The 22,385-nt window shown below is 38.9% G+C and overlaps 1 protein-coding gene across 6 annotated transcripts in view; it reads right to left on the bottom strand.

Moving 5' to 3' along the window:
* The window catches only part of LTBP1 (latent transforming growth factor beta binding protein 1), a 197,003-nt gene that overhangs the window by 119,620 nt on the left and 54,998 nt on the right, over window positions 1-22,385 (bottom strand). For 4 of the 6 annotated variants that reach the window (XM_068156583.1, XM_068156602.1, XM_068156594.1 and 1 more), the window contains exon 5: window positions 14,540-14,707. In XM_068156583.1, coding sequence (XP_068012684.1) covers window positions 14,540-14,707 — 168 coding nt within the window. Of the gene's footprint in view, window positions 1-14,539; window positions 14,890-22,385 lie in introns of those variants that run through there. The other 2 variants (XM_068156620.1, XM_068156628.1) reach the window with 2 other exon arrangements.

Below are 22,385 nucleotides of genomic sequence, written 5' to 3'. Positions count from 1 at the left end.
CACTGCAGGAAAAAAATTTCAACAGAAACTTTTAACCTCAAAATTAATGGTATAGGTAAAAATATGCAGCTACTAAATTGGGTTCTCAGCTATTGTGAATCAACATGGTCACTAACTTCTCTAGAATTTGTCTTGTATTTTTAAGCAATTACTGCTAAGAGGACTTTTGACAAAGCAATGCACCCCCACTTGGGAATGGACTGTAAGTAGTGTTGTTTATCCAGACAATAAACCAAAATCATTGCCAAAACAAACAAGCTTTATGGTGTTAGCCCTGTCTGGATCATGCACATTTTGGGGGTGGGGGGTGGGGCATGTGTAATTAATGCTAATTGCAGGGTTTATTTGGTTGGTTTGCAGTTGAGTGCACATGACATTTCAAGACTGTTAACGTTAAAGATGTAAGCAAACAGAGTCCAAGAATGAACTCAACTAATAAAGAACTCTTGAGCAAGAGAATGAATCATATTCAAGTAACCACAATTTTCTTTCCTCTGCTTTAATTCAAATGCAACAACATTCAACTCTGTCAAGATGACCAAAGCAGCAGTTTGCCTCTAAAAATCCCAGAGTAAGGAGATCTGTGTACATCCTTTTCTATGAAACTTTTTCCATATAACTTCTTTACCCAGTAGATAGTTGTGTCTGTGTTGGACTGATTTGAACAAATCCTTAAATTTCCATTGTCTGTAATGTAGATTTCAACATGCATCTCCTATGTAGAAGCTGATGTTCAAGCTGTCTCAGTCTACAAGCTTGCACCATTTGTTTTTCAGTATAAGAGCATACCAATATTGGATTATCAATCATCCTTTAATGGAGGCTACATTATCAACTATGGGACATCCTGATACTGAAAACTGGGACACATGTTCAGATTATAAAGGACAATGCTGCAATATATTTTAGAGAAATATATATTTGTTGAGTAAATATTGTGATCAGCAAGACGTGCCAATGTGTACACAGTTAACAAAGACATCAGATACGCCCCCATAGTGTTTCAACCATCCTTCAGTGTAGGAGTCTTATGGAACCTCTATCATGTCCTTCTAAGCTCTTGATAAGCCAGCTATCCTCAGACATGTCAAATGTAATTGTAGGTCTGTGTCTAGGTGGCTGAAATTATTTAAACATTGCAATGTGGAAAATATGGGATGGTTGAAAACCAGTATTAGAATACTCAAATGATACTCAAATGATATCAGAAAAATAAAAGGCATACTTTGGCATAGAAAATGGCCTAGAGCTGTGGTTACCAAACATAACATAACAAACCAAAAAAGTATATAGCAAAAATGATGGTAATTGAGAAATGGTTGACTGGAGGATGCTGGCTTACTACCAGGCATGACGCTTACAGTAATTCTTTGCTAAATCTGCTTCTAATATTGTCATTATCAGATGGTTCAAGACACAATTTTTAAAGTCATGGGGACAGACAGTGTAAAGGGATGACTCACTCCTACCCTGATCATATTTGGTGAATCTATTGATCTTATTAGAACTGATCATTATTATACTGAGTACAACACAAGAGTTAAGCCTAGAATCAGTATATTAAAAGAAACCAATCAAAACCACCCCAACAAACAACAAAACCACCGGTTGCTGTCTGTCAGGAATTAATGCATTACAAATGGCTAATGTCAAACCTTTGATAATCATGCTAGCACACACAGAAAAGCTACTCCAGGCACTTCTTTACATTTCTGCAGTGGGTTGATATTAATTTTCCTCTTTGTGCAAGACATGCAACTGAAATAAAGTCTCCAGGAAAGGTCCAGTTTGAAAGTAGAGCAAGTTAGCAACACTTTTTTTAAACTATTGCTTTCAAATAATTTCCTGCAGAACATGAAACTGAAGAAGACTGCAAAATTGTATGCTGCAGTACAAACCTTCATAGGTATAATTTTAAACAGTCCTCAATAACTTAATTGACATTATCAAAGTGGGAACACTGAAACCGAGGTGATCAGTGTCTGATGAAGACTAGCTTGTCCTATGTTCCCAGTGTTTTAAAGACACTTTCCTCTATAGTTACATGTGCCTGAGCATGTGTAATACTAACATGTACTAATCAATGTTGCAATGTATCCATTTTCAAAAGACAGAACAAGAGCTCAGTGGAAGGGCAAATAACAATGAACAAGCAGCATCTTTATTATTACAGAATCCTTCCAGACTGCACTCTCCTTTCCTTCTTGTGTCAGCAGAGCAGCATTATCCACTTTTAAGGACTACAGGATTGACAAGTTACTTGACCGTAATGAAACAAAGATGTTATTGCTCATGCACTGCTACAATCTGACAGTCACTGCACTGACCCTCTGCTCTGACACCATTCTCCTATTAGGTCATTTACAAAAAACACACTGAACTCTTGAGTGGAGTGAAAAAAAGTAGTAACGTGCAGTAGTGTCCAGCAAAGAGCTGCTCTTCAACATCAAACTATTTGGGTATCATCACACAAAATGGCAAAGTGTCCTGAGAAACATTTAAGCAATTGGTCATGCCTCTGATAGGTAAATGCTCTGAAGACCAGAGCAAAGCTTATGCTGGCCAAAGACATCAGCATCCTTAGTATTTCTGGCAAGTGAATAGTTAAACTGACATTCATCCCATCTAACTTTTTGGGGCTTCCTGAGACGTCTATGTTAGGATTGTTATCATCTAAGGTTTTCCACTCTGTCAGTGAAGAGAGGCTCACACAGCAGGCCACTCAAGCCATCCATATGCCAACCTGCCATAAGGGTCACACTCATCACTGACAGCTAGGCTTCTCAGGCACCTCAATAGGACTTGGTGAGGGGCAAGAACCCCAAACCTTAGATCTAAAGAATCTGTAAGCACTGATCCACTGCATCCCATTCTACAAGAAATCTTGCAGTAACAAAATTGTTCAGAATAGAAAAAGAGAAACCACAAAAACTACTCAATCAAAACATTTTCATAATTTCCAAACATCAGAAGACTGCTCTCCAATTACTGTAACATTACCACAGCACTAATTTTTGTGTGAAAATATTTACATGAAGAATAAAGTAGAAACAGATTCAAGTGGATTGCTCATTGACATGCAAGTAATAGCTCATAAACCCGATCTTCCTGGACTAGTTAAAAACCATGAAAAACAAACTCTCTAAGATTTTATGGCACTGACTACATCACAAGAAATTGGAAAATTTCCTAGGGAGTTGACCTTGAAGAGGTGACACAATATGAGAATATTGGGAAGGCTATTATTCAGAGTTTGAGTATTAAGTGAGGTCATAACAGGCCAATGAAAAGCAAGAGACTCAAATTCTGCAGTTCTGAAGGAGGAAAGGAATAGAGTCAGAGCAAATGAGTAAGAAAGATAAAGATTACTCTGCAGAGAGCAGGCATTTGGAAATCCCTTTAAAAACCCCACATGACCTCAGCACTTCTCGTTGTGGTTCTTTTAACAAAGCATAATATCTATACAAATTGTAGTGCAAGGTGCGTAAACCTAACACACAGTTAACACTCTGAGTCATGTCCAGTTCCAAGCAATTAACACAAGCATCCAACTTCCCTGGGAACAGCCCCACTGATAAGCTTCAGTCTGCTGCAGTGTTGTACCTGACCCTGTGCACTGAAATGTGTACAAGCACAGAAAAATCCCTTTGCCTCTGGGGCCTACGTAGCTTCCAGTTAGACTGAAAAACAGGTGTTACAGCACCTAACATAACAGGCTGAATTTACTACAATTAAACAACGAGTAAGAGAGATATGATGGACACACACTAACTGCAGAAAGATAGTATTATAGGTTATGTAATAAAGTTGGCCTCCCTCCTTTGTTTCCCTGTATGAGTGGTCTCCAAAGCAGGGTGTGCTCACTCCAGGTTGTGTGCAAGACACACACTGGGATGTTAGGAAAAAAATATGGTTTGCACCACTAATAAATAAAATGTATTTTCTAAATAGAGTTTACTTCGTATTTATCTCATCTGTTTTCTATTTCTATATTTTACAGTGTACCAATATATATAATAGAACATGTATATAGTTTATTGATACATATACTGAGGGAGTCTGCTCAAAAAGATTTTACTGCTAGGGATGAGTGTCATTAAAAAAGTTTGGAGACCACTGCTCTATACAACATATGGACAAATGCAGTTCCTCTCAGCAAGAACTCACAGAACTTGTGTTCCTAAATTATGACATGAAAAGCTGTTGAAGGTTCCCCGAACTTGAAATATCAGAATCATATTAAGTATAAAAATTTTACTCCACAGCTTAAAATCTTTAAATTAAACTGAAAATGCAGCCAACATGACAAATTAGCAGATTGTTTGGCAGAATAAAACAGGACTTTGCAAGCGATTTGTAAGTGAAGTTTGAAATTGCAACAGATTTCAACTCAGTGAAGATATATATATTGAAAGTATAGCTTGTCTCCCAAAAGAAAGACCCAGAAATCTCTGTACCACTACACTACAAAACAGGCCTCTCAATTACAGCGCTACTCAAATCTAAGAGCTAATTTTAGGTGGAAAGGATAGGTAAAAGTGTTACAGGCTACACTGTGCAGAGGCAGAAAAATTACCTGAGAAGAATAAACAAAAACCAGAATAGGCATTAGAAGCTGAATGGGGAGAAATTGTGATCAGTGGAGCAGTGTCAGCTGTTTGCTTCCTTCTGATTGTGTTACATCCAAAAGGCCACACTAAATACAAACTCATTTGCTAAGCAACCTATCCATGAGAAATGCCATATTTTAACCAGTAAAGAAACTTGTCAGACTCTTTGGTGTTTCGATAATTCAAAGGTAGCTTTCTTCTTTTTTAAAACAAAGTTAGAGTATGCTTGATCTTCTGTGAGGTTATGTGCAAAGACATTTGGTTTAGCAGTAATAAAAATTATAGCTGTACAAGGTAGTGTGTTTATTTGAATACATTACAACAATGTAATCATAGTATCAGTCAGGGTTGGAAGGGACCACAAGGATCATCTAGTTCCAACCCCCGTGCCATGGGCAGGGACACCCCACACTAGATCAGGCTGGCCAGAGCCTCATCCACCCTGCTCTTAAACACCTCCAGGGACAGGGCCTCAACCACCTCCCTGGACAACCCATTCCAGGGCCTCAACCACCTCCCTGGACAACCCATTCCAGGGCTTCACCTCTCATGGTGAAGAACTGCCTCCTCACATCCAGCCTGAATCTCCCCACCTCCAGCCTCTATTCCCCCTAGTCCTATCACTACCTGATATCCTGAGAAGTCCCTCCCCAGCCTCCTTGTAGGCCTCCTTCAGATACTGGAAGGCCACAATTAGGTCACCTCGGAGCCTTCTCTTCTCCAGACTGAACAGCCCCAACTCCCTCAGTCTGTCCTCATAGGAGAGGTGCTCCAGCCCGCTGATCATCCTCATGGCCCTAATAATTCAAATAAATGCACTCTAAGTTCTCTTTACAGTACTTCACATCAGTGTACATAAACTAATCCCTACAAATTGAAACCACATACATTAAAATAATACATTATGCATTTTAACTTTGGGTTCTGTTTTGCTTTAACTTTGAGGGAAACATACTTCATGTGTCTTTGAGGGAATGCAGGTGTGGATTTTGTACCATTTCCATTTGTGGTTCATCCTGTGACGGCACATCCGAAAACTGTGTTCTTTGTAATATATGGTTTGATAAATGCTTTGAGAGCAGATGGACATTTGCTTCACAGTGATGTTCTGAAGTCCTTAAGGTGAGGAAGGGAGTGGAAATGAGTTGGTAAAGCTTGTCTAAATTCAACCTTATTAAAATCATCTGGTTGAACAATGTATCTTCCTTAAATTAGCATCTGGCCTCTGTTAGAATCAGAGTAAAAGACTTAAAATTTGAATAATTATTTTAAGATTATGAAGAAAGACTTCACAGATGCTCCAAGCTATAGGGTAGAAACCAGAACTATTTGTTGGTGACAAGTACTGATAAATACACAGCGGAACGAAATAATTTCTTCTGATGTAGATATCAAGGACAATAACAAAGTCCTTAAGATGCAATGTTTCCTTGTAATTTGAGTACAGGTGGCCGGTAACTCAAAATGCATTAAAACCTTGAGCACTGCTCAACTGCAGCATGGTACCTTTACTTTGCAGGGTAGAATTCACATTAGGAAAGCTCCTACATTGCACAACCTGGACTGTAAGCAAATTAATTCATTTTCCTGTCTGCTCAAATTTAGAATCATAGAATCAATAAGGCTGGAAGAGACCTCAAGGATCCTCAAGTCCAACCTGTCACCCAACACCTCATGACTAGTAAACCATGGCACCAAGTGCCACGTCCAATCCCCTCTTGAACACCTCCAGGGATGGTGACTCCACCACCTCCCTGGGCAGCATGTTCCAATGGCCAATCACTCTCTCTGTGAAGAACTTTCTCCTCACCTCGAGCCTAAACTTCCCCTGGTGCAGTTTGAGACTGTATCCTCTTGTTCTGGTGCTGGTTGCCTGGGAGAAGAGACCAACCCCTTCCCGGCCACAACCACCCCTCAGGTAGTTGTAGAGGGCAATGAGGTCACCCCTGAACCTCCTCTTCTCCAGGCTAAACAACCCCAGCTCTCTCAGACTCTCCTCGTAGGGCTTGTGCTCGAGGCCTCTAACCAGCCTCATTGCCCTTCTCTGGACACATGCTGGAGGTTAGGAAGAAGTTCTACACAGAGGGAGTGATTGCCCATTGGAATGGACTGCCCGGGGAGGTGGTGGAGTCACCATCACTGGAGGTGTTCAGGAGGAGACTTGACAGGGTGCTTGGTTGCATGGTTTAGTTGGTTGGGTGGTGTTGGATAATAGGTTGGACACAATGATCTTGAAGGTCTCTTCCAACCTGGTTTATTCTATTCAAGAATCTCAATGTCCTTCTTAAATTGAGGGGCCCAGAACTGGACACAATACTCAAGGTGTGGCCTAACCAGTGCCGAGTACAGGGGCACAGTGACTTCCCTGCTCCTGCTGGCCACACTATTCTTGATGCAGACCAGGATGCCATTGGCCTTCTTGGCCACCTGGGCACACTGCTGACTCATGTTTAGGTGGCTGTCAATCAGTACCCCCAGGTCCCTTTCTGCCTGGCTGCTCTCCAGCCACTCCAATCCCAGCCTGTAGCACTGCATGGGGTTGTTGTGGCCAAAGTGCAGCACCTGGCACTTAGACTTGTTGAATGCCATCATGCTGGACTCTGCTCAACCCTTCAGCCTGTCAAGGTCCCTCTGCAGAGCCCTTCCACCCTCTAACCGATCAACATCTACTCCCAATTTGGTGTCATCTGCAAACTTGCTGATGACTGACTCAATCCCCTCATCCAGATCATCAATGAAGATATTAAACAGGATGGGGCCTGGCACTGACCCCTGGGGGACACCACTAGTGACTGGCTGCCAGGTGGATGTGGCACCATTCACCACCACTCTCTGGGTACAGCCTTTACTTTATAGAACACAAGGAATCTGGTTCCTCCTAAATTATTTTGCATTGGCTCTTCAGACTGGGAAATACCTCTTTCCTAGTACATTCTATATGGCAGAGGATGTAAGCAACTAAGTCCAGTCAGAGTTCTGTATCTAGTGGAATAGAGTGCACTGTCGGCAAGTTTGCTGATAGCACAAAACTGGGAGGAGTGTCTGACACACTTGAAGGCTGTGCTGCTATTCAGCCAGACTTGGACAGACTGAAGTGCTGGGCAGGGAGACATTTAATGAAATACAAGGACAAGTTTAGAGTCTTGCACCTGGGAAAGAACAACCCCATGGAGCAGTATAGGCTGGGGGCTGATCTGTTGGGAGAGCAGTGAGGGGGAAAAAGGACCTGGGAGTCCTGGTGAACAGGATGACCATGAGCCAGCAATGTGCCCTTGTGGCCAAGAAGGACAATGGCATACTGGGTTGTATTAGAAGGGGTGTCAAGAGACTGCTCTGCTCTGATGAGGCTGCATTTGAAATGCTGTGTCCAGTTCTGGGCCCCTCAGTTCAAGGAGGACAGGGAACTACTTAAAAGAGTCCAATTCAGAGTGGAACATCTGCCTTATGAGGAAAGGCTGAAGGAGCTGGGTCTCTAGCTTAGAGAAGAGGAAACTGAGGGGTGACCTCATTAATGTTTATCAATACATGAAGGGTGAGTGCTGGAAGGATGGAGCCAGGCTCTTCTCAGTGATGTCTAATGATAGGACAAGAGGCGATGGGTGAAAGCTGGAGCACAGGACGCTCCATGTAAACATGAGGGGAAACTTTTGCACAGGGAGGGTGACAGAACACTGGAACAGGCTGCCAGGGAGAGTTTGTGGAGTCTCCTTCACTGGAGCCATTCAAAACCTGCCTGGATGTGTTCCTGCATGACCCGCTCTAGGTGATCTTGCTCTGGCAGGGGGATTGGACTAGATGATCTTCCGAGGTCCCTTCTGACCCCTAACATTCTGTGATTCTGGGAAATATTTTCACCATTATTGGCCTTTTTTTCTGTTTTAGCCACTCAGAGCAGAGTCTGGAGAAAAACACTTGGCCTTCATTTTGTCACAGCTGTTACAGTGCTGCTGCTTGTATAAATATTTCTAACACGGTCATCATTTATACAGATAAAATTTCAAATTACCATCTAAAGCAGTAAATAAACTCCAGTGTTCTGATCCTCCTTTGGTTTCCCCCCCATCCCCACCCCAGAGAAAGAGACACTGACAGACTGAACAACTTCCTTGACTACTGTTGCAGAAAGTTTAGAAAGTTAATCTTTCAACCAAGTTGTCCAAGAATTCCGAAACTTTCAAGCGTCTGCCAGTGTCTGTTAAAACATAAAATATTTCATCTGGCAACAAAAAGAGCATAAAGCCGTATCGTCTGACAAGGCAGATATGATAATTACTTCAGAAACACCAGAAACAAAACTTTTACCATATAAGGCTACAAGGTAGCCACTCTACAGTAAAATACTAGTGGAATAGCAAGGTTCTTAGATAACTATTTCAGGAAAGGATACTATGGCAAGTGTAAAAACCAAAGATATTTCCAAGTAACACATCCCTCTTATCCAGACAGCATACTACTGAAACCAGACTATGAATTACCATACATTGTTCTTGAGCTAAGCAGTTATTCCAGAAATAAGTTCCTTTTCAATTAGGATGTCTGATGGAATATAATCAAGTTGAAAACTAAAGCATTTTTTAAAAAAAATTCCATTCTCAGTTATGTTACCAAAAGGAATTCACAAATCTCTGTGTACACAGTCACTTGCTATCAATTATGTTAAATCTTCCATTTAAGAAGTTACATGTACATCTGCTAAATCTCAGATGAAGCCACAGAAATACTGATTTGCTGGGGCACAATTTACAGAGATCAGCCATGATGAGTTATGTACCCAGGTTGACATCCTTCACTGAGTAGTAAACATCACTTTGTAACAGACAAGAGAAAGCCTCTCTTTCTAACATGTTGACATTCTAGCAACTCTTACTAAACCAAATCTAACAAAACGAAGAACAAAACAGAATAGGTAAAAAAATGAAGATTGTACACCTCAAGCTGCCAAAGTCTGTAAATTCTCACAAATCAACACAAATGCTAGGTGTTGGTCATGTATGTCTTTATATGTCAGCAAATCCATCCTCCAATATTATTGACAATAAAAGCATTCTCATACCAAACAAGATTGAAAAGTCTTCCTCCAGTGTCACAGCCCTACAGTAACTCCTACATGTAGTAGGATAGGTGGAGGATGTATCTCACAAAGCAAAGAAACAACTTTATTAGATAACAAATAGTAGCAAGAAAATGTCACTCCTTGGTCTTAGATTTCCTGCCGTACACAAACTACAGGAAAAATGTGCTGGCTTGCTTGCAGCTTCAGTTGTCCAGAACCATTCGTATAGAGTTAACACAGTAAAGAAGAAAAAATTCTTGATATAAAATTTCTACAGGGAAAGTGTCAAAATTCAACAGGCAATATAATTTGAGCATTACTGTGGATTGGTACAAGATGTGCACATCAGGGATCCATGCTGAAAGTTTTAAAATTTGTGATTAAATAAATGTATCAGAGCCTTCAAAACAGGAAGAACCAGATGTATTTTCACTTCAGATGTCATGACACCATGTCATCAAATTATGTCTCATAGATCCTTATTAATATGTTAATATAAGGACCAGAGACAAATGGACCTCTTATAGATGAGAAAAAAGTAGGATGGAGATACATCTTCTCATTCTCTTCTAGTCTTAAAAGGAATATTGGCTAACATAGACTGTAGGCCACAACACACATCTAACATCATTCTCAAGCCCTCAACTCCCTGTAAAGACCAGTGAAGATGTAGGAGAAACAGTAACTTTCACTTAAATTCAATGAACCAAAACCCAAAGGATTCCTTAAAATCTGCCTTTCTTCCAAGGGAAAGCCCTCACCAAATAATGGCCCATGCAAACTCTGGTCATGCACAACAAAGCCAGGAAGAAGGACAACTGTGCAGGCTATATGAAAAGGGTTTAGAAGAAACGGGAAGGGGAATGTTAAAAGAAGAGATACTGATGAGTATTAGAGAGTGACATAAAGGGGAGTAGCAGAGTAATAATTCTGTCACCACCTCTGCCACAATCATCTTCTATGCCTTGGGAAAAAAAATTTAAACTCTCTTTGGTCTCCACGATTCAAAATGCTGCTGCTTCCTTGTTTGACGTGGATATTGCCCAGTGCTCAGACAAAATTTCTACAGAACGATATGCAATTCCACTGAATAGCAGGCAACTCTAACTTCTCTAACAGTTTGAATGAAGCACTTGAAAAGAGATACAAGGCTACAAATGAACAGCAAGTATAAACCTAAGTATTAAATAACTGCTTCCTTCACTAAGTTCCGTCATTTCTGAGCAATGAATGAGGTGAGGATGCTGTGGAAAAAAATAGAATACAAATCTGTAATTACATACATTTGCACAATAGGGGGTAAATTAAAAGCACAAGGAACATTACTTCGGACATTTCCTAATTCCTTACCACAGCATTTTACAGTTACAAATTAGTTGCTGTCCTCCTACTGTCCACAGAGAGAAAATTCATTCCAAAAAGATGGTATTTTGGAATGTGGAATAATTCTGAAGAGAAACAGCACACATAACTGAGTAACTTCAACAATGAATGAGACAAAAACCTTTTATGTTATTCTATAGGAATCCTCTCCTATGCACATATATCAACACTGTTTTACAAGCATCTGTAACTACATGAAGACTGAAATACCACACAAACTGCACATACATCAGTCCAGTAGAATACCAAGAATCATGTATTGAGCAGAAGTTTCCACTTAGATGAAATGCTTTAACTCTCCCAGCCAATGAAATACTGGAGGTTGGTTAGTTAACTATGTAACATAGCCCGTTCACAAAATGAAATTGCAAAATCCTCTAAGTTTCACTGAAGCAAACTGGCAATTAAGGAGACCCTTCCTTTTAAACACCAAGCTTTCATCACCTTAAGTTGGAACGCTAGAGCTCTTCATGATACCAACCAAAATCTCAGCTACCGGAAAAGCTACACTTCCCCTTAGGTTATTTTTCTGTTGTGAATTTGTGTTTTTAATGGCTAATCCATATCTAACAAGATTTCCAGGAAACTATTTGTTCCTTGCCTGGACTCACTGGTACCAAGTTTCAGCTGAAATGACAAACTGAGCAAATGTTAAGAATCTGAAATAACCCATGGAAAACTTCAGTAGCTTTAGTATAGGTACTGCAACTTATTCTCTCTGAAAATAAAAAAGTGTTTACAAAGTTCAGCGCAAAAGTTTAAAACACACACACACACACACACAAAAGTTTGTTCTGGGTCGTTTTTAGAAACGATGGATTATTAAGAACTAAGAAAAGAGAATCTTCTGTCATCACAGACTATAAATTAAATCTTGTACACTTGAAAGCTGCTCCTGCTCCAGAGCTGTCTCTAGATCTAAGACCCTAAAGCAGTTTCCTAATTTCCTCATTGATAGTAAACAGTTAGTTTCCCTAATAAAGCATGTGAAGTTATCTTTTCTGGGTTTTGGAAGAACAAATACTTTTATAAAACCATATAACCATATAAGCATAACCATATAATATAACCATAAAAGCATATTGAAAAACATGCTGTGCCATACTTTAAGTATGTACTTTCTGACATGACACTGACTTATGGCTGCACTTTTAAAATGCCAAATAAACAGAATAAGAATTTCTATGCATTTTGGATAAACTAATTTAGAACAGAAACTTAAGAGGAAAAAAAAAGCACTTGTAAAACATGATACAGATGTTAAAAATATAACAAAAATAATTTATCTCAGAAGACCCCAATTATTTCTGCTTTAGGACAAGTCTAAGCTAATGAGAGGCAGTAGTCAGAGAGAAGATAGAAAAATTATTTCAGCAGTATATAATTTAAATCCTGATTTGGAAGCTCCTGAAAACCTGCAATCAGTGAAAGAGCTCAGTCTACAGGTGTAGACTCTCCTCTCTGGCCATTAAGTAGTTAAGTTCATTCAGCATTTCTTTTTTTCACTGGAACATCTTGAAGTCACAGTTTAGGTCTCTTCCTTATTCCTCTTCTGTAAAAACGATGATACTTAGAGCTGCAGGGAATGCTTTCGGTCTTTTAAAAGCAACAGGGAAGATATATAGCTACAGGCAGGTTAAAAACCCCTATACATATGTAGTAACTTGTTTTTATACATTTTTGAACATAACCCTCCCTTATCTTTCCATCAAATACTATTTCAAGCCGCTTTTGTTGGATATTTCTAGCAGTCTATTGCACACTGTGTCAGGATCTGCATGGCCTAAGGCCAGGAAGGAAGGTGTGGAACACGTCTTTACAGGTCAATTTCCACTCTCCAAGTTTTCAAGTATTTGAAAGGTCATGTTACAGCACAGACTCACATAGCAGACAAATTACATGACTGCCCATTCTCGGCATTTCATAATTTCAATTAAAAAATTAGGTCAAATGAAAGGAGAGAAGCATAACCCTATCCTTTCACAGCAGTTGGAAAATTAAACAAAAAATACTTACTTAGCTGTGGTTCTTGCCAAAACATTGGTAAAATTACGTATTGACAGCAAGCACAAGTGTTTGACTCCCCATTCCTTTGCAACATTCTCTTCTTTTTAAGGTTTCAGAACAACCATAAACAAACTCAAAGTGTGCTCTATTGTTCTTTTAAAATACTGCTTTTGTTACTATTAGTTCAAAACATAGATTTTAAAAAGCATGTATATCATTAAGGAACATGCTTTTAAATACAGTGCACTTTAAAAAGGGCATTTTTGGCCAGCTTACCTGACATCATATTTATACTAGACAGAAAATAAAATGATAATGTTCATTCATACTTGGCATTCTTTGAGGATAAATTGACAAAATGATTATTTTTAAAAATGGGTTGGGTTTTGTTGGGTTTGGGGTGGGGTTTGTTTGTTGGGTTTTGGTTCTGGTTTTTATTTTTGTTTGTTTGTGTGTGGCTTTGTTGGATTTGGTTTTGTGTTTTGTCTGGGTTTTGGGTTGGGTTGTTGGGTTTTTGTTTGTTTGTTTTTGGTGTTTTTTGTTTGGTTGGGGTTTTTTTTTGGGGGGGTGGGGTGTTGTGGGGTTTTGGGGGGGTTTCCCCCCCAAAGAGATCACGATGATATTTTTAGGATAACAATAATGTACCTTCCCAGAGCAGCTAAGGATATTATAATGTGAAACAAATATTAAGTGTGTTTTGGTATGTATCCAAGTATCTCTATTTCTCTTAGCTTACAGAACTAATATTTGTGCACAAATTCCTACCAACATCATATAGTGTACAGTTAAAACATGCTAATCATTATCCTAGATAGCTTTTAGGTTTTGTTTCAATACAGTCAAGCAGTTGTAGGGTATCAGCACACTGCTGAGGCTCTTTATTGAGCAAGTAGAAAGAACACACATTATCAGGGAAATGATTGGCTTCAATAACTTAACTGGACTTAACAGTATTTTGGTTTCTACAAGTCATAATTATGAAATCTAGTTTACTCTCAGCAGTAAGAAAAAGGTTTATGGTGATTTTTTAAGAGGATTGTAGGTTTTTAGGAACTGCTGAACAATTTTTTAAAGACAGATTCACTGTATTAGTAAGATTTTACATGCATTTGATACCTATTCAACTATCAGGAAAAAAACCAACCCACACATAACTTTTTGAGATTTCTAACATTTTCTCTATTCACCAACAAAAACTCTGATGGACGAATTTTGCCAAAAGCTTCAGCTTAGCATGCTGCAGCCCTGCAGCTGAAAATTCAAACCAAAATTCAGAGAGGCTTTTTTTTCCTATGACACAAAAGGAACTCTTGGGATCATTTCCAAAGGATACCAGAAAGCTTGTCTAAACATACAATGGTTCCTACTCAGCATAGCCCTTCAAACAAAGAGCAACAGATGCACAACTGGTATTAATAATAAAACATCTCCTCCCTCTGTTAGTCAAGAGAGGACAGCTAAGGACAAACAGTTTCAGGGTACTTACCTACTCGGAAGTTAGTGGCTGTCAGAGTGTCAGCAGCATGGCCGTTTTCACTAATGAGGGTTGTGGTATTTCCCTTCTCACAGTTGTTCTGACAGTTGCCTTTGGTACAAGTTACTTTACAGATGCTGGGTGTAAAGACCACCTTAATGCGACCAGTGTGATTTCCCACTGTCAGTGGAGGCAAAGAAAAAAAGAAAAATAAACAGATCACTTTGGTATCCATTGATTTCCTTTAAAAAAAGTTTTGAAGAAAGGAAAGAGAAAAAAAAGGCAGCGGGGAGAAAAAGGCGACAGGTCTACAGGAGGAGGGCAGTCTGCCGTGCTCGCTCATAGATCTCCAGTGGTGTCTCTGAAACAGGAGTAGGAAGCTTAGCAAACAGAACTCCGGGATCTGCTCCAAACCACATTTAAAGTCAAGTCACTGGAGTGGGATTAGTAATCACAATGCTGCACTTTATTCACAGGCAGACAAAAAGCAATACCAAGGGCATGACAGCTTAAATAGCCAACCCTGACAGGCAGATGTAATGTAAAGAGGCTGGCTGTGCACCTAAGGGTGAATAAACTCTTGTGTCCTCCTGCATACTTTTCCTGTTTCTGCACTTATTAAGTCACTATTTGTAGCTCGAGCCCTGGAAATGTTTTAGGCATGCGGCATGTCTGAAAACATCTGTCTCAAATCTGCTGGCACCCCAGCCTGAAGTGGTCAAACCTTGTGACGCAGCTGCATGGACCCATTTTTTTCACAGGTTCTTGGCACTGGTTTTCCACACAGATTTACATATTATAGACTAAGCTTTGCTGTCAACCTTTAAGTAATAAATAGTTCAGAGGAAAGGCTAAGTATCAATGCCTGAAAATACTGCTTCTGAACTCGAAAGATAAAAAATTAGTAGACTGTCTTTTTTATATGTACTTCCTTACAGTCATTTTAAAAACCTGACTAGAACAAAGACTAACAAGACAATAATTTTAAATTAATCTAGTCAGAAGAACTTCTTGTTATGTAATTTGATTTAAAACCAGATGCATTTGAGTCCACATCTAACAGTTGAAGACAAAAAATATAAAAGAGATTAAAACTACTTATTAGGAAAAATTAGGGAAAAAACCAGATTCCACTTGCAATTATTTAAAAAGAAAACAGTTTATCCTCTGCACACTTACTAATAAATTCCGTTAATTTGAGTTAACATATTACAGCAGCTCTGCGGAAACTATGAGCCAAGACTTTTCTATCAAACCTAGCAACCCTGAGAAATGACACATAAAACCAGAAGAATCTTCTTCATGTCACAGAAATTAAAAGAAGAAAAGGCAGATAGTTTCTAAGCAATGTTATGAAATACCCTCTGGACAAATATTTTTTTTTTTTTTAAATCTCAGTAAAATAAAGAAAATATTCCTACTTCAAAAGAACATAAAGCCTTCTTATTTCTGGGTCTTCATAAACAAATAAAACAATCATGCCAACTGTTTTGTCTACAGTAAAGGCACTGCTCTTTTTCAACAGCAGCTGTAGTACAGATGCTCCCACCTTACTCTTCCTAAATAACAGTTAGAAAAAGCATAGCCCAGACAAATATAGGAATAAAATATTTCAACTGGAAGCTAGTATTGTGATATCAGTCACTTGAGAAGACACTCTGGGTTCAGGGATACCAAGCTTGCTTTGTTGGTGATTGGGTTGTATTGTTGCTCTTGTTATTTTGGTGTGTTTTGTTTGTGGATTTTTGTTTTTTTCTGGGGGAGTGGCAGAGATGGGGGGGGAGGGGAAATGTTCTTTGTTTTTAACACAACTTATTAATGCATCTTTCCCAATAAGCTTCTGTTGAAGCTAGAAGTTTTAAGTTTTCCTTGTGCTAAGTACAGCTACACAAGCAATACTGCCACCTCTGTATTTTATTTGCATAGTTATATACACCTTTTCCTAGAAAAGTCCCATCCATTTTATGTTTTATATTTTCAGATGCTTTAGTAACATTTTTCCTTTAGGATATGATCTAATTAAAAAAATATGGTTTGAGTCACAAGAGTCAGTTCTGCCTACACTGTATTGGGGTATCCACATGAGTTTTCCAACTTAGCTTAAAATAATAATAATAAAAAAAGTATAGATGGAACTAAACTATGATTTCATTCTCTTTCATAGTATTCTGTACTATGTTGAGTACTGTAACAGAATTTGGACATGTTTATATCATAAAAACCAAACTAAACCAACAACACACAAACACTTGTAATTTAAGTAATAATTTTTACCAGAAGAATTCTGTAGAACATGGGTTTTGTTTTTTTGGTAAGAGAGACCTTAATTTGAGACTGCGCTGAAATTGTAAATTTGCCTCTCAGCCCCTTTGGGTGAGAAAATGCTAGCATGTAAGTTTGGGAGGAACAAAACAGGAATATTAGTTCAACCGCACCTTAAAAAACAGAGGCCTATATATAAAGAAATAAAGAGTATCCATGAAAAAAAAATTATATTAAACTTTTCAGGGAAGTAAGAAGTCTGAAAAACAACATAAAGTAAGCCCTACTAAATTCGAATGATTATTCAGCAATGCTTGTGCCATAAAACAAAGTCAATGCTCACAGATATTCCTGGTTTACTACTTGCAGAGAACTAGAAATACGACAGCTTCGTATTCTTTTGACATGGGAAGATTTTCTCTATCTCAGATTTATGAAAGCTATAATTGCCTAGCATTCCACAGCTTTTAACTTCTTCAGTTCTTTTGGAGAAATTTAGGAAGAATGCAAAGTGAATAAGAGCCTCAGAGCTGAAAATGGACCAGTGTACGAGGAGGTGATTCAAGGCAGAGACATTATCTCCATCCCTCTCCATAACTGTACCTAAGTAGACAGTACTATCCTCATACATCCTAAGGTTTAGCGACCTTAAGAGATTTAAATTGAGAATACACCACAAAGCCTTCTCCTGAAAGGCACAAACTCTGCAAGATTAGACTCTGGGACTTCCTTGAATCCTCTCCCTTTATGCTCTTTCTCCCCTTTATGCTTTTTCTCCAAATAGGGTATGATTAATTCCAAATAAGAAACTGTATCCTTCAATACTCTTAGCTGTTTTAGCAGTATTAATGTTAGATGTCACAGTTTAGAGTTAAGAGAAAAACTCATTACTGATATGGCCTTGACCTCTTTCGGTTTTGAGCTAGTTCATATTAAAGCAAGACAGTGCATTAAGGTAGCACACATTATTTCCCTCTTTAAACTTCAGAAGCTATATTGATGATGCTACAGTGACATAGCCATGAAAGATCTGCAACTTAGATTATCTCACATTCATTTCTGGGGGGGAAAAAATGATGGTGCTGTTGCAACACACCTGGAATTTATTTTTAATAGGTACACAAAAATATATCATAAACTCTTCAAAATAAATGTTAAGTATGTGGAAATTAAACACTCACTGAAGAAACACAAATGTGAGACAAGATAGATAAATGAACCTAATGAAAGAGGACAAAAAATCAAAAATTGCAAACACCAAACAAATACCAAAGGTATCAAGAAAATGGCAGTACTAGAGAGAAACTCATATTGTCTCATCTTTATTAGGACAACAATCTGAATTACTAATACTGGCTAAAGCTTCATCCCTGAGCTAGGCAACAAATTCATGAAGAGACTCAGCCAACCACACCACGATCCTGCCTCATAATTCAGGCGTGCACCTAAGATCTCTGATGTACATTTCTCAGAGAGATCAGTGGAAGAACATACTCATAATTTCCAAAATCTGTTAAACTCCTGAGCCAGATTTTAAAAAGAAAGATGCCTGGGTAAAGTGCTGAGATTTTACTTGCAAACTAGCACCACATGTATGAGATGCTCTTTCCTTCTCTCTAAGTCACTATGATAGAGTATTACAAACACAGCAAGCTCCTGCTGTGATAAATTTATGATTTAGCAACAACTGCTGGTAAAATGGAAAATATAAGCAAGAGGATTTCTTCATACAATCCTTTCTGCCCCCACTGTCCATTATGATAAACTGATGATTTTAATTTTTTTCTGCATTAGAAAAGAAGGTGATGAGTTAAGACAGGCAGCAGGTTTTAGGTGCAGGTGGTCACAACTGTTCACATAGCCATGTCTCGGCAGAGTTGTGTAAGAGCAAGCATTCCATCTCAACCTCCTCAGTCCCTTTGCAATACTTTGTTTCTTTCTAGAAGGATTTCTATAAACATATCTTTTTCTTGTTTTCATGGCTGCTCGTACAGGCCCAGAATTCTGCAAAGATTTAACTAGACAATATTAAATAGTTAGAGTAGGTCTCAGAAAATTTGTGACATGTCCCTGTTTTGTGGGAAGATAATGGACTAGCAACATGAGTAAAAGCAGAGCTGGTGTTTGGTTTAAAAATGACTGTATTGTACTGCCTCACAGATCAGGTGGGATGAAGAGAAGAAAACACTTTAATGTGTTGAACAAATATTGTATTACTGTGTGTTTGATATTTTTGTACTTCCAGTGACCTAATCAAAACTATTCACAATAAAAATGACATCTTATCTGTTAGAGTTTACACACAATTCTACCATAATCCTTGCATAAAACTTCTGACTTTACTTTTAGACGGATTGGGTCTGGATGTTGGTTGGTAGTACCTTCACATATGGCAAATATCCTAAGACTAATCTCCTGAGGAAATAGAATTAAGCAAACTGTACCATTAGTACCTCCAAGAATGACAGATACTCCTGTTTTCATGACACTTACTCCTGCACTGAACCCAGTATGTTTTCATATGTGTATCTACACAGAATGTCATCAGAACTAGAGATCCCATCTTAAAATTACATTCTTCTCCTAACAACAACAGGCTATCTTAGACAATGTCATGTTTTTACATTGCAACCATAATACACAAGAACTTTGGAATTAAAATATTTTTCAAATCAAAGTCAACAAGCTTTTAAACAGCAAATAGATTTCACATTTTAATTTCTCAGACAACCAACTCTTTTTTTTTCCTTAATTAAATGCTGACAGGAAAAAAAAGCAAAAAGAAGGAAGGAAATTACTTATTTCCTAAAACAGATGTCTCCTAGTTACCTCATCAGCCCACCTGGTTTACTCCTTACTACTGGATATGCTTGTTCAACCAAAAGGAAAGCTGACACTGCATTTACTGGTTGATAGTAGGCTGAACATGAGGCAGCAGTGTGTCCAGGTGGCCAAGAGGACCAGTGGCATCCTGGCCGGCATCAGGAACAGTGTGGCCAGCAGCAGCAGGGAAGTCATTCTGCCCCTGTACTCAGCACTGGTTAGGCCACACCTTGACTGCTGTGTCCAGTTCTGAGCCCCTCAGTTTAGGAAAGATGTTGACTTGCTGGAACATGTCCAGAAAAGGGTAACCAAGCTGGTAAAGGGTTTGGAGCACAAGCTCTATGAGGAGAGACCGAGGGAACTAGCGTTGCTTAGCCTGGAGAAGAAGAGGTTCAGAGGAGACTTTATTGCTCTCTACAACTACCTGGAGGGAGGTTGTAACCAGGTGGGGGCTGGTCTCTTCACCCAGGCAATCAGCACCAGAACAAGAGGACACAGTCACAAGCTGCACCAGGGGAGGTTTCGGCTGGATGTTAGGAAGAAGTTCTTCACAGAAAGTGTGATTGCCCATTGGAATGTGCTGCCCAGGGAGGTGGTGGAGTCACCATCACTGGAGGTGTTGAGGAAGAGACTGGATGGGGTGCTTGGTGCCATGGTTTAGTTGATTAGATGGTGTTGGATGATAGGTTGGACTCAGTGATCTCAAAGGTCTTTTCCAACCTGGTTAATTCTATTCTATTCTAAAAATCAACCACACAAGTAAAATAGCTAAGCTTTTAGAACTGTTGTAGAATGACTTTTTTCACTTTTGACAATATATGAGGAAGTTCTGTCTTATCACCACTTGGTCATAAATTTAGAACAAAACAAAACCCCAAAACCTTGTTCCCAAAGATAAAAACAAATTGAAATGTAGCTATCATATCTCTTAGGTATATCTCAACATCTGGAAGACTTAATAATGTTAAGAAGAAGAAACAAAATAATAAGAGCAATAAAGAGACACTAGACTCATATATAGACAACAGGCTGATATTCCCTAAATTTCGGACATGTTGAGAGAATACAACCCTTGGTTCAGCATAAAAAGGAATACAAAAAGATTCTGAGATGTGACCTGCTCCCTTCTTTCTTCTTTTTCTTAACACAGGGTAAAAGTACAGCAGTACATAAAAAGTTTGCACATCCTATTCTCAAAACTTGTTACACAGATTTCACATCCCACCCTAAGGAGGGTATTTCAGTGCTTCAGTCTCTCATTATAAAGGTATTCCTAATACCTAACCTACACCCTCTGTTTCAGTTAAAGTTTATTATTGATCTGTCTTACCTGCGACAAACTCTGACAAAACTCTTCTGTGGATCAATTTCTAACATACTTGAAGACTGCTACAGTGAACATCCCTTGGTCTCACTTTCTCCAGACCAAAGCCTATTTTCAGTTTAACAGTCCATACTCTGCAGACCTCTATTGTTTGTTTTGCTTTTGATATCACTCACTTGGTCCTCATCTTTCTTCAAATATGCTGTCCAAGACTTGACAATACTGCAGTTGAGGTCTAACCAGTGCTGACCAGTGGTGTGGTGGGTTGAAATTTGCCCTAACATTAACTTTGCCAGACCAGCTCAGTTGGAAGCAAATAAAAGCTGTATTTATAGCCAAAACTACAATCTACAATGGAATGCAATGAATATGTACAAAATATACAGTAATCACAATATCTTACTGATATTTACAATTAACAAACAACGTGAGAATCTCCCTGGTCAGAGACCAGGGAAGCTGTCTCTCTGCCCACCCACCCCCTGTCCAAAGGGGGTGTCCAAAGTAGCTGTTAGACTTAACCAAAACAATGCAGCCAAGGTCAAGCAGAAGCAGATTAGTATCCCTCTGGAGCAACGAAGCGAGAAGAGACGAGAAACCTCCACAATTGTTTCGGTACAACCAGTCTTATGGTAGATATCTCTCCAATGAAATTGTTTAGAATTATCTCTATTTTCTTTTTCACACCCAATAGTGATTTATTTACATTTTTCTACTTTTCTGATCAAAATCTGTTAAAAAAATTTAAAGGCATAGCCTAAAACTACCACATGTGGAGAACAGCATAATTACTTAACACAGCTTATGAAAAATGCTTATGGGAGTATAATTATTTTTTTCTCCTGCAATAGTTCATTAATAATGCCTCATATTCAGAACTAGTCTACAGGCTAGGGCAAAAGGGTACAGATCTCCCAAATCCCCTTTCTGTAGTTGTTACAGATGTCATCCCAGTAAAGCAATGTGGAACATACCCTACACAACTTTAGCAGGACTGAACTGAGCCCTTACTCTGCTCTGAGCATGGGAGTAAAAACCTTCTGAATTCAGACCTCATTCACACCTCATCCATTTGAAGATTATGCAGAATAGAAGCTTTATTTTTGTAACAGTCACAAGCACAAACAAGTCTGGAACCCACATGGATTTAAAAAGGCAAGGCACAGTGTCCTGAATGGACAAAAAAGCCTCAAAATTACTCTGAATCAGACAATGAGGCAGAAGTTCATAGATCTTTAGGCTTGCCTGAACATGTCTCAGAGCCAGAATGAGTCAGGTGGGCATGCTTTTGGCCACGTTTGGAAAGAAGGCTTTCTATAGGATGCAATACCAGGGTTTTATCCCTAGATCTGTGTTGCTACTGGCCGTTACTGCCTCAGGAATTCTATAAGTATGCGCCCAAAGAGACAGAGCGTCGTCTTGCAATTGTCCACACTCTGGAAGGGACCA

The sequence above is a fragment of the Melanerpes formicivorus genome, unplaced genomic scaffold, assembly GCF_026170545.1.
Source record: "Melanerpes formicivorus ecotype bairdi unplaced genomic scaffold, bMelFor1.0.p_v2 SCAF_2, whole genome shotgun sequence".
Classification (NCBI taxonomy): Eukaryota; Metazoa; Chordata; class Aves; order Piciformes; family Picidae; genus Melanerpes; species Melanerpes formicivorus.
This window is presented reverse-complemented; position numbering and strand designations above follow the sequence as displayed.